The sequence below is a fragment of the Carassius carassius genome, chromosome 42 (assembly GCF_963082965.1).
Source record: "Carassius carassius chromosome 42, fCarCar2.1, whole genome shotgun sequence".
NCBI classification, from domain to species: Eukaryota; Metazoa; Chordata; class Actinopteri; order Cypriniformes; family Cyprinidae; genus Carassius; species Carassius carassius.
The window spans coordinates 13,115,094-13,132,357 of NC_081796.1; the positions used below are offsets into that span (position 1 = coordinate 13,115,094).

The 17,264-nt window shown below is 38.4% G+C and overlaps 2 protein-coding genes across 3 annotated transcripts; one reads left to right on the forward strand and one right to left on the reverse strand.

Moving 5' to 3' along the window:
• Positions 1-289: 289 nt before the first annotated feature.
• Positions 290-11,339, reverse strand: LOC132123787 (retinol dehydrogenase 10-A). The gene is made up of 6 exons (XM_059534426.1): positions 10,611-11,339; positions 9,268-9,503; positions 3,332-3,430; positions 2,221-2,366; positions 1,764-1,895; positions 290-1,667 (listed from the first exon to the last, which is right to left on the reverse strand). The coding sequence occupies exons 1-6, from the start codon at positions 10,897-10,899 to the stop codon at positions 1,544-1,546; spliced, it is 1,026 nt and encodes a 341-aa protein (XP_059390409.1). The 5' UTR covers positions 10,900-11,339; the 3' UTR covers positions 290-1,543.
• A 2,579-nt stretch (positions 11,340-13,918) lies between these two features.
• Positions 13,919-16,599, forward strand: LOC132124013 (uncharacterized). 2 transcript variants are annotated; one of them, XM_059534737.1, is made up of 7 exons: positions 13,919-14,253; positions 14,416-14,461; positions 14,675-14,814; positions 15,177-15,309; positions 15,393-15,476; positions 15,567-15,625; positions 16,059-16,599. In XM_059534737.1, the coding sequence occupies exons 1-7, from the start codon at positions 14,061-14,063 to the stop codon at positions 16,187-16,189; spliced, it is 786 nt and encodes a 261-aa protein (XP_059390720.1). In that variant the 5' UTR covers positions 13,919-14,060; the 3' UTR covers positions 16,190-16,599. The 2 variants fall into 2 exon arrangements, with proteins under 2 accessions (XP_059390720.1, XP_059390719.1); XM_059534736.1 differs by having other exon boundaries at positions 16,085-16,599.
• Positions 16,600-17,264: the final 665 nt, after the last annotated feature.

The window sequence follows — 17,264 nt, forward strand, 5'->3', positions numbered from 1 at the left end:
ATCCGAGTCAATTCTAGTGCTTACTCCTCCAAAATCCCTCCCATTTGCTGTGTGATGGACAATAACACTGCCGTCTGTGAGTACTCTAAGTGTATTTCCCCTTCCAGCTTTCACTTCCAGCAAGTCATGTCACTCGCTCCTGTGGAAGTCATATAGGGATGCATTTAGAAATATATTTACTTGAAAAGTTGGCAAATTCTAAAACCATGACTCTCTGCCAAGTTTCTTGCTGAGAGTCAGGCTTATGAAAAGACATTGAGATTATGACTTGTACACAAAAACCGACAAATAATCTAAATCATTTTATTAATTTAAGTTAGGTAGAGACACTAAACATTGGAACCATTTTGTGTGCTCCTCTATAGAGCACTCTTTAGGAAAGTTACAAAAAGAGTATTTATGTCATACTGTTAACGAATGAAAAAAAAAATGAAGAGGTAGAGATTTTAGGCTCATCAGTCGGTGAAGGGCGCCTATTGGAATGTAGTTTAAACTCATGTGTGCTGTCCTTTTTTGCCTAAATATACGTCTGCGAAAACATTTCAGTGGTCCAGGTTTGAATACACAAAAAGGAAAAACAATTAATGAATGAATGTCTGTGTGTACATAAAAATTGTAATGAAAACGTGTGTTACTGACTGAAACTGGTAATTACATGAATTTGAAATGTGAATGACTCATTGTAAAAACTGCACGAGGAATCCATTATGAAAAAGAACAAAACAAATGAAATATTTTTTTCAGTTAATTCACAAGTTCAAAATGTGCCAAGTAAAACTAAATTTAACGTTCAGTGACAGAAGAAAACCAGGCCATCTCTTCTGATTGACCAACTCATACATTTACATATATCATAATCCTCTGTAGATTATACAGTAAAAAAAGAAAAAATGACTCCCTTCCCACCAGCACCTGGAAACAGACCAGCATTTTACCCACTTGTACTTCTCATGACATCAACAAAGAGAAATGTGGGGGAAACGATGCTAAAAATTTCATCTAAAACATCACATGGTTCACAGCTGGACCCTTTCGGACACATGATCTAATGCCGCTGCCTTTAAATGGATCAGATTGGGAAATGGAGTGGCATGGTGCTGCACTGAACTGTGTAGATAATGTCGGCAGTGTAGAGGAAAGTAAGTACAGTGCATGTCTACACACAAACAAAAAAAAAATGTGACAAGAATTTACTGTTCATACAGTAACATACTGTATAGTTTCACAAAGACGCTAGATAATGCTGGTGACTACATTACGTAAATAGTTAATTACATGTATGACTTCAAAACTATTGACACAGTATATAGATGGATGGTTTCATTAAACAACCCTTAAAAAAAGACAAAACATATCAACAAATAAATCCTTAGTGTAGTACACAGCTTTCTTTGTTCCAGAGGAACAATATGGTAAACCTTTGCATTTGCCAAATGCAAGTGCACCAGTCTAAACACAGTTTTTTCACTTCCTTCTGCCCTCTCAGTGGTCTTCTCCTCATGCGGGTTAGAAATGTACCCTTGTGGGTTAGAAACAGTGCCCTCTAGATCCCGTTCTTGGCCTCGTTGTTGTTCATCGCCTCTTTCCTCTGAGCCAGGAAGGGGTACATGCACTTATCTGCACCCAGGAACCGGTACATGCACACAATTGCTTCGAAGGGCAAAATGCTGCAAAAGCCAAAACCAATAGGAGAACATTACTTCTGATTGCTCTGGCATTCTGGAGGCATTTCAAAGTCCAATTTTAGGACTACTCAAACTCACCTTTTCATAAAGTTGACCATGTATACAATGCGAGGCGTGCAGATCATGGGCTGGTCTGTCAGGATGGCCCTCATGGACTGTTTCACACAGAACTCCGGTCTCAATGGAGGAAGAAATGGCTCGATCTCTTTCCTGACCCACCCAGGTGAAAGAAAGGAAGGGAGAGAAGGAGAAAACATAATGATTAGGAGTAGTCTGTGTTTAATAAAGTCAGCCCAAAGTGCTTCGCAAGTCATTACTGAGTGGAAACAGATCCAGTATGCACCTTCTATTTAAGTGGAAGCCCCTATTGTGTGCATGAAAACCCAAGCTGTCAGTGACATGAGAGGCTACAATCAAAGCTACCCTGAATGTTGTTAAGCAATGTCTACTCGAACTAGATACGCATTGTGTTGTTCACTCTTTTAGTGGCCATCTGAAACCGAATCGTGACATTTGGACGACTCCTTTCTTTTACCTTATTCTGCATCCTCGGAACATGCCCGTGTCCACCAAGTAAGGACACACCAGCGTCATCTTGATACCATCCTTCTCCGAAGCCTTGATTTCATGACTCAGGGACTCGTGGAAGCCGATGGCACCGAACTTGCTAGCGCAGTAATCCTGAAACCGAGAGGAAATGGAGTTTAGTGAAGCTTCCCGAGGCGGTTTTCCTGTAATAGCGCGGGAGCGCTGGGATCTACAATTTCATTAGCATTCTTCTGTGGTGTATGGAGTATAGGTAGAGCGGAGCGGGAGGGTTTTGATGTGGTTTGCGGTGGATGGGATCTTCAAAATGGAGTGGGCAAACACAGATGCGTGTAGATAAACACTCTGGAATAAAGGGGCTCATGGCGGCTTAAGTCACTCCAATAATGCAAACCACAAAGTCACATTCAAGGGAACATAATAGGTCAGACAGTGTGACAGGGCTTCTGAGACCCTTTGATGTGAATGTAAAGAGGAAGGCTTGTAAAATAGACGTGCATGTACAGCTAACAAAACAAAAAAGGTATCGTTTCCCCAAAAGGCTGCTGGGAAAAATGACACCAGTTTGGGCAGCAGTGAAAGAAGAGGATTGTACATGTACTAGACTCCAAACTTCAAGAGTTCCCTCAAATACACAAGCTGGTTTAACAGATTAAAACTAACGTTTTAGGTGCTGGAATTGCCTAAAAATAAAAGAAAAAAGAGAAAAAAAAGATACTTTTAATCTGTTAAACCAGTCTGTTTTTCTCTTTAATGGCCGATCTATCAATCAACTGGTAGTTCAAAAACTTGTCTGATTTCAAAAAGTACAGCTACATGGGTATGTACTGTACATATTGGAGTTTATATAAGTGTATGTTATTCACAGAATGTGTGAAACCCCAGTGCATCATGGGAAATTTGTCTCTGCGGCAGGTAGGCCCAGTGAAACCACTGAGCATCTTTTGGTGTTAGCGTGCTCCTTAATTGGCGTGGAATACTAGGCGTGCTGTGCGCCGCGCCGAATTTCCATGCCATTGTGAGCCAACATGCTGAGACTCCAAACACGCTCTCTTTTTCAGTCTGCCAATAGATTTATGTGATGGATGCAATGTACTAACCTCCACACCAGCTGTGCTGAAAAGGCCCAGTGAACTGGCAACTGTCACAATGTGGCCATGGTTCATCTCTAGCATCTTGGGAAGAAATGCCTTGGTGGTCTGGAAGAGAAAAGGGGTGGGTGGGGGGGCAAAGAGTTATTTTGCTGTTGCTGCTCGTCTCTGCCAAAGCACTTTGATCAGTCTTTTTCTTTTCCTCCTCCCCAACTAATAATTCACTGAGACTAAACACTCATCTCCCTTATCCTGCTGGGGGAGTTTAGAAACAATTCCATTGCAGTCTTAAAGGCCATTTACAGGGAGCTTGCTTTCCACATGCACTTAGGAGATTCATTTATGTACAGCTCAGTTTGTTTTGGTAGTACTGGTTTTCGAAAAGTTTTCCTTTCTGACATGGAGGTTTAACTTGGATGAAAAGCAAACTACCCTAATGGATGAAATGTCGCTCTAGACCTTGGGGGTTGTTTTGTATTTGTCTGAAATGGCTTATTAAAATGGTGAAAAGACCACTTGCAAGTTCACAACAAGTGGTTTGTCTGTGGTTTCCTCTTTTCCCACAACAGGTTGGTCCCAAGAGTAGCATCTCAGTATCAAGCGCACAAAGCCTGAGCGGCATACTCACTCACCACTGTCACCACAATATGGCTAAAGACCACAACAACTGCTGTAGGTCAACAAAGACGGGAAACAAACTCCACCTTTTTAGCCTGGATAAAGCATTAGCATTGGAACAATTCAAAGAATAGTTCACCTGAAAAATTATTTTTAAGACTTCTGAAATTGTAACAAAGAAACTAAAATGCAAGTGTAACCAACGTGGTAATCACGGAGTCAAGGAGTTGAACTTGTAAACCAACTTGTAAATCTTTTAGCTTTGTAAGCCATACTGAAAACAACAAATTAAATTAAGCTTGAAATGACTTGAATTAAAAGGAAATTACAGTTTTATTTTTATTTTTTTAGGTTTAAAATGTAAAAAAATAGCACAACTTGTAGTTTGTACTATCTGAACACCACTGGACTAGATTTGTTAACTTTTTTCAGCTGCCTGCCTGTTATTGAGGGTTTCTTTCATGCAATGAGTCAGTGTCGTCGTCCACTTATGCCTGATCCTGGCTGGACAAAAAATAAAAAATTCCATTCTATTCAGACCCAGGGGAAGTGAGGGGGTGGACACAATAATGATGAAAACATGAGCGTCATCCATTTACTGCTTTCTTAGACAAGACTTGTTGTACAAGCCCCTCAGAGCTGCCTGTGGCTTTATAGTCAATTCTACAAGGAGCACGAAACATGCTATGATAAAAAACAAACAAAAAACTTGTAAGCCAAAAACAGCACAGCCCGTTCCAGAGGTCTTCAATGATATCACCACTTACAAACATACCTTGGCCACGCTTGAGAATGCTACTATCTTGCACGGTTTTGTGTGCATTTCAAACCTCTGTCAGCCATCTTTACATGTAGTTTTGACAGAATCAGACCAGTTTGAAGCTGCACTCGTGCCTTACATTTAGGCAATCACAGTAGGTATATTCTTGTATAAAGTGGAGAAATACTTGCTCTTGCTGCATAACTTGAAGCCATTTAACTAGCTCGGTGTAATTTTAACTAGCTCGGTGTAACTTTATTACTTGGCAATAAAGCTCTTTCTGATTCTGTAATCAAAGACATCAATGAAACTGTGATGTAGAGAACCAGAGACATGTATTAACATGGGAAGGCATTACAATGAGTCGTTGGACAAGGACACCATATAAGTCATACCATATATTCAATCTACATTTACTTTGTATTAGCAAATACTTCCTGGTAACGTTGGGTTTGATTTTGGCCAAGTAACTGGTCTGGTAATCAACTGTGTTACCAATTAAACCCAATATTTTTAGTCTATCTTCTTAACTAATGTTGAGTTTGACTGGCGAACTTGCTCAGCAGGTAATGTTAATTTTGGTCATGTAACTGGGCTGGTTATCAATCCGACATTACCTGCCCAGCTACACTACTTGACCAAAATCAAACCCAGCATTTGGTCAAGAAGCTAAGCTGGTAATGTTGGGTTTGATTTTGGTCAAGTAACTGAGCTTGACCAAATCAAATGCAACATTACCAGCTCAGGCCCTTGACCATTGGTCTATCAAACCATAACCTCTAAACTTTCACAAATGATCAGAAATGGCTGAGATTATTTGTAAAAAATAAAATAAAATAAAAAGAAACCAATCTGCTCTGGAATGAGGGGGCTGCAACTGATGTGGGCATGGCTTTGCTGACCTCTCAGACACAAAATGTGTGAAACTGAACAGAAGTTCATGTCTTAATTCATAGCTTCCGTAATTGCTTCTCAGCGCCTGAGTTTACGCTAAATTAACTTCCAACAGCAGAGAGCTTCCTTGGCCCTTGCAGTGGTTCTATGCCTGTTGTGCTCTCTAATTGATACAAGCTCAAGTGCATCGTCCTCACAAAGCTCTTCACAGCTGCTGTGTCAGCCTGGATTAGTGCTAATGTTTGACCAGTAGGAATATGCACAAATACTGTCACAAAAAAAAGCACAGATGGCCGTTAATTAAAAGAAAGTGGACCGACCTAAGAAATGTAGCAAAACATTGGCCAGACTGATGTTCAACACTCAAACTCTGAATGCACAGAGAAAATGAAGTGGGGGCTAATTGATATGCTGTTACTGTATTGCCAATGTCTCATTAAAATTGGGGACGGGATCTATGGAATCAAAATGAACTCTGAAGCAGTTTAACCTAACAAAAAAAATAAGCCAAATCAAACCATCGGTCAGTCTTGTTGGCCGGTAGCTCTGCAAATATAATCAGCCCCAAGTCAAATAGCAAGTACAGGTGTATTGGCCTTGAGCAAGACCATCTAAAATTACTCAAGTAAGACCCTTCTGCCTGGCTGCTCCCTTTCTCCTGGTCTAGTAGGAATGCAGGCTGGAGAACTTGGCTCCTGTCATTTGGCATCTTGTCAAGCTGATCCCTAGACAAGAAAGCAATTGTCACATAAGTGGGTCAGGCAGCAGCTCCCCATTACCAGCAAGCTCGTGTACAAGACTCTCTTTCCCTTGATGCTTTTCTCTAGGGACAGCCCTTTTTCTTCAGAGTCTTTTGCTTCAGCCATGCTCACTTAGCAACTAAGAGGCTTTCACGGACACCACTGTGCCCAGGTGTGGAATATGCTGCTCACATATCGCCTATTATGGGGTCAGCATCACAGAGAAAGAGAGAAGCTTTTTCCATTCAGCTCTCAATCTAACTAGGCACTAAATTTGATAATTTGCATACCTTAAACTTTTTCCTTCAAGTACCAATCAGTTCGCCACAGTGCCACTCTGACTTAGCAGAGAACTCACTGGTCCTGGGACTCAAATGCAGCTGTAAGTATGGAAAGAGCAGAGGGCCTCAGCCTCCGCTCTGAGATAACGGCCTCACTTCCTGTTGGCTCCCCCAGTTTTGTTGCATTCCCACCATGCTATCCAACAAAAAGATGATGTCCATCTGGAGTTTACCCTTTCTGCCTTAAGAGTTTCGAAACACAGTGGACTGTTGAAATTAGGGCGCTGAACTGGCTGCCAGGTCATGTTTGAGACTCTTTAAGGAGACGACATGGACCTGTTTTGAAGACAGGCTTAAGAGACTTCACTGTGGCCAGAGAAAAGAAAAACTTAAAGAAATTAAAACTATTTGGAATGTAGTAGCTTTAATCTGGAAAAATACCATACGATTAATGGAATAAACAAATATCTGAAATGCATCAAAGCAAAAATACAACAGCTTTTGCAATTTATACTCCATCCAGTATTGAAAAGAAATGGATGCACCTGTATGCTGTTTTAGCATGTCATGGAGAGATTAAAGACCCCATGAAATGGCTTAATCACAATGTCCTTGCCTATATTGTGACATGTGGCCAGGATATATTACGCATGTTGTAGTATTTTTATAATATCAAATACAGATGGAATAAAAAAAAGCCACAAATCTTTGGTTAAAAAAAATATATATACATAAAACATTTTACTTTAAGTTTGGCCAACCAAGCTCAAAAAACACTGACCACCAGGGCCATCATCTAAGAGGGATGATAAAAATAAAAAGTCCCTAGCATAAGTGACAGAGCTAAACACCACATTAAGCATGCATATTTAAAATCATTTCTGTACAAACATGCAAACACAATCAATCATAAATGGGAAGACAAAAGAGAAAAAAAGGAAATATTGCAGTTTTACAAACCACATGTAAGCAGCAACCAATTAAGAGAACAAGTTTGTGTAAAGACAGAGGGAAAGCAGTGTTGGTGCATTTCTATTCAGCTGGCTTGTGGCTTTAATGACCACATCCTCCACTTGGTATTCCTTTCCTGTCCTTAATGATTAAGCTCTGCTTTCATCTTTCATCTTAAACCCCAACCCTGCATAAAGCTTGGGCAAACACAACCAAAACCTTAATGAGAATCCTAACTCTTAACAAGTGCATCTGCTACAGCACCACTTCGGCTTACACTGAACACATTCCAAATAAAACAAGGAAAATATAGATAGCAAAGAACATGGTGTACACTTAAGCTCAGTTTGTGGCCAAGCATTTTCTTGCTTCATTAAAAGGTCGTAATGCAATATCTTACCCTAAGGACTACAAAAAGCATTTATAAGGAGTAAAAAGCCCAACAAGATTTATTAATATATTTATTTTCTAGGCAGTCTGGGATTATGTCAACCCTCCCATCTCCAATAAAACATTAACCATCCTGTCTTGATAATCATTAAAAAATATAAAAATCCCCAACAGACACGTGTGCAAGAAAAAAAAAACATCCACACTCCACCTCAATGTGACTTTAGCGGCATGATTTTAAATGCACTGTCCCATTACAGATCGCTCCACAAGGTGTTTTCACTAAGACAATGCAAACTACAGAGAGGCCTATTGCGCATTTACTGGCAAGAGGTTAATTAGTAAGGCCAAGTGAGAATGGACTCATCCAAATGTTACTTCCTCAGGCAGGATGTGCTCTTCAATGGGCTTTAAATTAACAAACCAAAGCAGAGCAGATTGTTCCTGGTGATCTTACCAAAATCCCCTGCTGGAGTTCTCTTGCTCAGAGCTTGTTTATATCCGCAGATCAACGAGCTCTGGAGAGGACTATGTTGAAACGACAGGGGGCATGTTAATAAAACCTCTCAGAGTGGAGGTATGGCTTGAAGATCAGTTCTGAGGTTATAACTCACAGCGACTGAATTGATAAAGTCAGGGAGGGTAATCTGATCCCAGATCAGCTCTGATATTCTTACTGAACCCACGCCAGATCCTCATAATCTCACAGCCTGTGGAGGTCTACTTCAGCAGAACATCCAGACTGAGCCGTAAATATTAATACTGGCTGCCACAAACAAAGGAATGAATGAAAACAAATGGATAACAGAAAGGAAAGAAAGGGCCAGACAGATGAGACTGGAGTGATTACATGAGGAATATGCAACACTTATAGGAGTGTTTTAAGGGGTGGCCCATCTCCGACAACAGACACATTTGTATGCACTCAACGACACCAGGCGGATTAAACGACTGAGCTTCAAAGTGACTGATGTAATTGATTTTTGAAAGAATAAACATGGCTCTTTTAGAGTATAAAGTCAAAATTTCAAACTTCACTCTAGCTTATTATGAACATGCATGGAGCAAAAGAGGTTTGCTTTCCAATTTGGCCCAAGTGCAAATACCAGTGCAGAGAAATGAGTATGTGCTGAACAGATGGGCGCACAGACAGTGTCATCATGTGATATAGCACTAAAAGAGGGCATTCCACTGTGTTTCCCACTTAAAAATAGCTGTACACTTCCTTTATGATACACATTGACTGGTTACACCATTAGATCAAATATTGCTGTATACAGTTAAGTAGTTACACAGTTAAATGAGACTCACCCAGAAGTGTGCATGACAGTTCACCACCATGGTTCTCTCGATCAACTCATCGGGGCACTCCAGCATGTGGTGGCCGGACACAACACCAGCATTGTTGATCAACAAGTCCACTTCACCGACCTCCCTGCGCACTTTCTCTGCTGTGGAGTACACGCTTTCCCTCTTGCCCACATCAACCACATACGTATACACCTGCGGCTGGAACGGAGGGACCTCTTCCACACCACCAACAGCTCCTTTGGGAAAAACACAGATCATCTGAGAGGTAGAAAATCACAAAACGTTCCTGTGCACATTAAGCTTAATTTGATAAGACTTTCATTGAGTTGAAATAAATGAAATGAATAGAAAACCACTGCAACTCCTGAAAAATCATATAAGCAGTTGTGTAGAAAAAAATAGTACATAATCTAAAATAATAAAAGAGATGAATCCCACATACAGGTATAGATTCCAAATTTGAAAACGTTTTGGGCATGTGACATTCATCAGGTAAATGGTGCCTGATGAAAGATGCATGTCAAACTTTTTTCTGTCTTTCTTTCTTTACTATAATTAATTGTTTCAGAGTTTGAATCTGTTTTACATCAGACATTTGGCAAAAATATTTTTTATAGATGAATAGATAGGCCTAACTAAGATAATTGTGACAACAGGGAAGGAGACTATGGCCTAATTTAGATAGATAGACCGATAATCGGTTGTTCAATATCTACTTAGTGTTGGGTCTCTGATGAATATCACTACTGTGTGTTCAACATAAAACAATGGTGTTCATAAGCAAACTTATGATAATAACATCTTTCGAATAATTACACAACTTCTACAGCCAGTCATTCTCAAGCAATAAACATGTAGAATTCTACGATAATAAAATATAAAAATAACTTTGACTGGAGTGCAGCAACTTAATGGCAATAACAACAACAATAATAAATACTTAATAATTAAAAAAAAATGTTACATATCATTTCATATTATAATACTATTCAAAACATTTTCTTGCGTTTGTTTGTCTTGGGTAAAAGTAGTCTCTCTCTCTTTATATATATATATATATATATATATATATATATATATATATATATATATATATATATAGATCGATTCTGGATATCGGTTATTGGACATTTAAACAAAAATAAAGTTTATGAGTGATGACCCATGTTTATATTGACACATATTTACCTTTTATCTTATTTATACATCAATCATTCAAGGACTACATACACCAAACTAGATTGAATAACAAAGACATAAAGCTACTCTAGTCTAAATAGAAAAATTAGTTCACAGACAGACATGTTAGTTCAGTTAAACAAATAAGAAATCATGACATTTACCCTCTTTAGTCATCGGGTTGTCTTGCTCTCTGTAGATCTGTCGCACCATCTCGGCAGTTTCCTCATTGCTGTGGCTGTTGATGTCCCACAGCACCAGTGTAGCCCGGCGCCGGGCGAACTCCTTGGCGAAGAGCCGCCCGAGTTCGCCGCCCGCCCCGGTGATCAAGCACACCTGCCCCGCTACGCTCTTCTCCTTCGGCCGTATGAGCCACTTGAGTCCGGCCATCACGATGGCCCAGAGAATTTTGAGAATGACCACGAAAAACTCCACGAGAATGTTCATCATCATGTCTAATGCCACTTTGTGACGTTGTTTAAAATAAAGAAGAACTTTTCACAATGTCCAGTTACACCTAAATGACTAAACAACCTGAGTTTTGCAGTTGTGCGGTTAACATTAGCATATAATTTATTCTTTAACTATCCGCCTATTCAAGGTTATGGGGTGAACATCCAATTAACCCCAACTGTCATACAACTACTAATATACACATATATAAAAACGTCAAGATAACGCTTTAAGAATATGAGCATCACAAATAAAAGAAATAATATAACAAGACAACTGGCGAGAAATACAGCCGAGTCTCCCCGTCAGTAATGCCCGTATGAAACCTATCGTATCCCGGCACAGATGCGCTCGATAGCTGCCGGTGCGCCGCTGCTCTGGAAGCGAGAAAGAGCCAGACTCCTGCGACCTCATCAGAGCTGCTGCTGCTGCTCGGGCTCTATTTAAACCAGCCCCTCTCCACAGGACCCCATAGAGTGATTGGCCGAGATGCCTGATTGAAATTTACATCTACTAACTCAGGCTGTGGACGTTTGGGAAGACAGAGTAGATGTGTAATAACACTGACTAATAAATAGTCGTGGTTGTATTTTTTTAATGCAACGAATACTTATATTAGCCTACATCAATGCATAAAGATTGTTTTTTTAATAGCATTTGTGCTTTGCTTGAAGCAAGTAAAATATCCAACAGCAAAAGCAGTTTTTGTGATAACAATGGGTTATACAAGCCCCAAAATATTATTGTAGTGGAAAAATAGCAATCAATAAAAGACAGGAGCATCTGAAAATGAAACATTTTAAACCTCTTCATTATTTTATACAGAAAAACACACTAAAAAGCCTTTGTGCATTCCATTTTGGGTAACACTTTAGAATAGGTAACACTTGTTAACTATTAACTACGACATTTTTCTCAATAAATTCTTAATTTGCTGCTTATTAATAGTTAGTAAGGTAGTTGTTAGGTTTAGGTATTGGGTAAGATTAGGGATGTAGAATAAGGTCAAGTGGAATAAGGCATTAGTGCATTAAGGCATTAGCACTAATACATGGCTAATATTCTAGTCATATGCATGCTAATAAGCAACTAATAGGTGTTACCTATTCTAAAGTGTTATTACATTGGGTAATATATAAATTTATATGGAAACCAGCTGAAGTATAAACAAACTGAATCCTAAAACCGTACAACTTTGAAGGCTTTGCATGTTTGTTCCCATGCAATATAAATAAAATTTGAGAAAGAAAACAGTTATTTGCCAGAACACTGTTACCAGATGGCAAAAGAGAAAACAGTAGGTCACGGGGATGGTTGAGTCCTTTAAAAATGGATCTGAGCTTTTTAAGACATATTTCTCAAGAGATGCTGGATAGCTCATGGCTAGTAATGAACTGCACTGTCTTCCCTGCCCTCTGCAGTTCTTTGTGTTCAGATACAGATCAGTTTCTGAAGCGTCTGCGGCCAGCGGGAATACCCTCAATAGCACATCTGTAGAGGTTTGTCTAAATCAGCAGTTCTTTAGTCTGACATGTTTTCTAGACCACATGGCATAGTGGTGATGGTGGCTAACCCTCTCAATAGCAGATCGATTGATGTGCGATCGCTATATAGGTTCCTTTAGTTCACAAACCTCTCCCTGGTCTTGTTATGTTCGAGGAGAAGTCATTGTCCTGGCACCAAACTGCTTCAGCCTCCCTAGAAAAACGTATAAACCGCTTTCCACATGTACCAAAAACTGTCCGAAAGTGACCAAATGCAAAAAAGTTGCTGGGACTGGGAGAGGATTCATCAGACAGTCTAGAGGGGAAGTAGTTTGTAAGGGGTTTTAGTGACTTTTTTACATAAACTAATAAATTATGCATCCAAACAATCCACTTGCTCACATTATAAACAGGTTTTAACCAATGAACATGGTATTCCATAGAAAGTCAATAAAGCATTTATGCTTCAATGTCTCAAAATATGTCATATCAGTGACTGAATGTGTCAATGGATGCTTCAGTACTTTAATGGTTGTGTTTACTTAAGTTTACTGAAAATATGATGAGCTAATTGAACCTTTTATGCACGTCTAAATAGTTAATGGGATTCAGTCATCCTTAAGTCTGATATATTAAAGGTTTAGTTTGCTGTAAGGTTATGTATTTAATATCTGTTCAGCTGCACGGTATATGAATAACTTCATGAATGAAACAAGGCATATCTGCTTTCCTATCATATTTTGCAAGGTACAGTTTCATGTATTCAAATAAATAATAAATAAATAATAATTAAAAACATGCCTTTACAACGTCGCCACCTCTTGGACTGACATTGTCATTACACATTCTTATTTGGTAAATCGATTCTGGTGCGTTTAATACGTTTTTTAAAAATTCATATCATTAGTTTTATGCAGTACAGTAAACACATAAGAAAATACAACAAAAGATACATCAAATTCACAAATTAATCTAGACGTTCTATTGTTAAGAGTAATTAAACTAATTCAAACCAACGTGTGATCATGTTATAAATATACACGTATACGTTTACGTTTGTATGAGTAAAATCAAATAAAATGTTGCTTTTGTCCTGTCCACTTATCTATATAATGACGACTCTATTACTTATTATTTAAACTCTTCTCAATCAGATTTTTTTATGCTTTAAACGAAATATACAAAACAGACAATATAAAGCCAGTAACAAAGGGTAAAAATAATAACATAAATAACAAAATAATATAATAGAATAATAACTAATAAAAGACAAAAAGAAAATCCAATCATAGACAAGCATGACCTTTACATTACTCAAATAATTGTAAATATATAACACAAACGGACAGTTTTAATTGCCTTTCTGTCAGTACTATGTTGGATAGTAACGTTACACGGGTAATTTTCCAATTTTCCATAATTAAAATATCCAAATGCTACATTTTCGAAATGCAAATTAAAATTAAAGAGTACTCATCTCTATGAGATATCCTCCTGTCACTAAACTGTTGTGTCACGTGGTTTTGGCAGTAACTATGGAAACGTCCACACAATGGACTATCAGCGTCCGTTTTTCACTTTTATTCACCGGAATGAAAGAATGGCCATAGATTCTATCGTTAAGCTTCTTAAACGGACTAAAATGAAATTATAGTTTGTCTGGCACCTGAAGTGGAGATGAAGCCTCATACTAGCGTCGTCAGACCTAAACTGATGTCACTGCCAACTGAAGCTCATCTGATGATAATACAGGACATTACAGACACACGACACACTCTTCCTTCAAACTCCATCTCCAGCCCTCCAGAGTCTGCCGAGGCCAGACTGAAGGTTTTCTCAGAGACACAGAAATGCCCATGCAGTCCGAGCGGTGAGTAGCCTATTCACATTTCACTGTCTCTCCAGCAAGATACAAAATTTCACTGGATGCATTTATCTGTATGTTCAGTGCTAAAGCGTGTCCAGATAATGAACTGTATCAGATGTTTTATTAACATGCAACTTACATTTAATGTTTAATATGAAATTGTAGATTCCAGGGATCTAAAGCCTCACAGTGTCAGCTTAAGTACTAAAGGGTGAGTGCATTAACAAAATAAAACAATGCTGACATTCTGTATATAACGTTATATCTATAGAGAGACTTCCACAGCAATCTATGCAAAGATTGAAAAAGTCACTAAAGTTGAGAGGTGTATTTCATTACACAAACACTGTGTAATGGCAACATGAATTAAACCACTAAAAATGACCCATTATTCCACATTGTTTGCATCTTTCCAACTTCACAGGCCACTGCTTCCATTTCTAGCCAAAAACCGCTCAAACGTAACCTCACAAAACAATGTGTATGACTGTGATGTTTCTGGCCGGCATTTCTTATTTGATAAACGATGGAGAAATGGAACTTACATCACTAATGGCATTGAAGGTACAGTATTTATCCCTCTTTCCATTTATTTGATTGTAATTATGCCTGAGACATTCATTGTATTGTTATTATTACACAAATGGTAAAAAAGGGGCAAAGAAAGCATCTTGATACCATGTGTATTCAGATTGTGATACTGTTACATCTTTAATTGATGAGATGGAACAAATGTGTAATTGGTAGTTTCAGTGGGGCAGCCGATAGATGGCGCTCACAACATGCATGAATATTTTCAGCATCAGCATCTTCTCTTTAGATACTGTATAAGTAAAATTAATCACATAATGCTTTTGCAATAATTAACGTGGTTAGATGGTTCTGTTATTTCTGAATTTCGGTTATGTGTTTATTTTCCCAAACAGATGATGTTCTGATAAACCACAACCCAATGAATCCACTCTCTCAGGAGTTCCATGTTTACCGCTCTCACAATCTAACCAGATTTGCCCACCGCAAAGAACTCTGCCCACGCGACCCAAGACCACTTATTTGCGGGTGAGTTCTTCAACAAGACTGCTGAAATATTGCATTATGATTTTCTTTCATCCAATTGCTAAATTTCGCTACATCAATTCCAGGTCTGATTATCTGGCTTCATTTCCATCAGTTCTGTTACCAGTCACCACTCCATCTGTCAATGGACCACTCTGTTTATCACAAAACTATAAAAACAGGTAACAATGATTTTTTATATTTTTAAATTTGGCTATACATATTCTGTTTATTGCACATTTAATATACTCTCTGCATTTCAGATTAAGGATGAAAAATAGAGCACGCAATCTCTTCTCTGATGGTGCTAACAAGAAAAGTGAGCATTTCATCTTTAAGCTTAAAGCTAATGTTTAAATGCTTATTACTTAGCATCAATTAACTGATTTATTGTCATGATAACTCATTTAAATAGACTATTTTTGAAAGCTTAGTTATTTTTGTCAGTTGGCGCTGGTAAATTAAGCTACTAGCATGTGTTATTTAGATGTTTGCTCAATGTTTAACAGGTGAGATCTTTCACTTCACTCTTGTTACAGATTCAGACCACAGACACTGATGAATTTCACATGCGCATGTGTTTTTCATGAGCTCATAAACGTTGAATACACTCTTAACTCACTTAACACTTAAACACACACACCTCCCACCAGACTGTAGGCCATTATTAAAATTCCCAGTCTTTTGTATGAGGTGAGAAGAGAGTTACCTGTGTAAACCTGAATAAGCAAACTGTGCTCTTGTCTAACCAGCCTGTGGGCCGGTAATTGTTTTTCAGCCCAGTCGTACCCTGATCCACACCTGGGTGCCTCGGCCTCTTTTGTTCAGAGGCTCACAGAGATTTCCTCTCTGGAAGCAGAAACAGTGCGGCAGGAGAGAATGAAGAGACTCAAAAAGATCAATAGGCAGGACTCCTAATCGAAGTTCATTAGCCAAAGAGGAAGCACTTGACTCACAGCTGTGCCAAGATGGAGCAAATAAAACCAAGGAGAAAAACTTGAGTGGTACAGAGTGTTGTTGCACAGCCACTGTACTGTAACCGAAATGAAATGAAAACGACGACGGTAGCAACCATTTACATTTCTGATTTAAAACTATCAGGGATTGTTGAATTTAAAATCAAATTTACATGAAAGTGTAACATGTATTCGCCAAGAATAACTGCCTTAACATTGCCTTAAACTTACAGTGATAATGGAATTAAAGCACTTAAAAAATGTTTTCTAAATCATGTTTGCATAGATGAAAAAACGTAATGCTTTGTGTACTGCCTTGAGTACTTAATATGATCATATCCAAATAAACATATTTTTGTGAAAGATACTAATTCTTTCAACTGTATCTAAAAGTTAAGAACTGCATTATAAAATAATATGAAACTGTAAGTGTATTATATTTTTGATTGATAGTTTTGTTAGTCTCATATATCAGCCAATAGCAATCACAAGCAAATGGCTGCTGTATGTCGTAGCTGATAATACACTGTACATTAGAGATACAGCAGTAGCTGAACTCAGGTAGGAGGCTGCATCTTTGTGCAGGTTTTCCTGGAGAGTGTGGGAGAGCTCCATTCTACACCAAAGTGTCTTTTGTCTAAAGGAAAAGGGCCAGGTTGATTCAAAACTAGGTTGGCACATTCTGGGCAGAGAGAAGAGAGACAATGTCTTTTTGGCTTCAAGACTTCATTACAGGAACCACCTGCAATGAGAAGGATATTATTATTTTAAGTTATTAATTATATATATATATATATATAATTTTATAAAGGCAAGGTTTGGATTTGTTATTATTATCATCATCTATTTTATGATGAATTAATAAATTATTTATTTGTTTGAGATGGTAATGAGTTCTTGAAGGCGGTGTTTATTGTTATTATTATTAAAGGTGCAGTGTTTAGATTTTAGCGGCATCTAGCGGTGAGGTTGCGAATTTCAACCAACGACACAGTCCCCCGC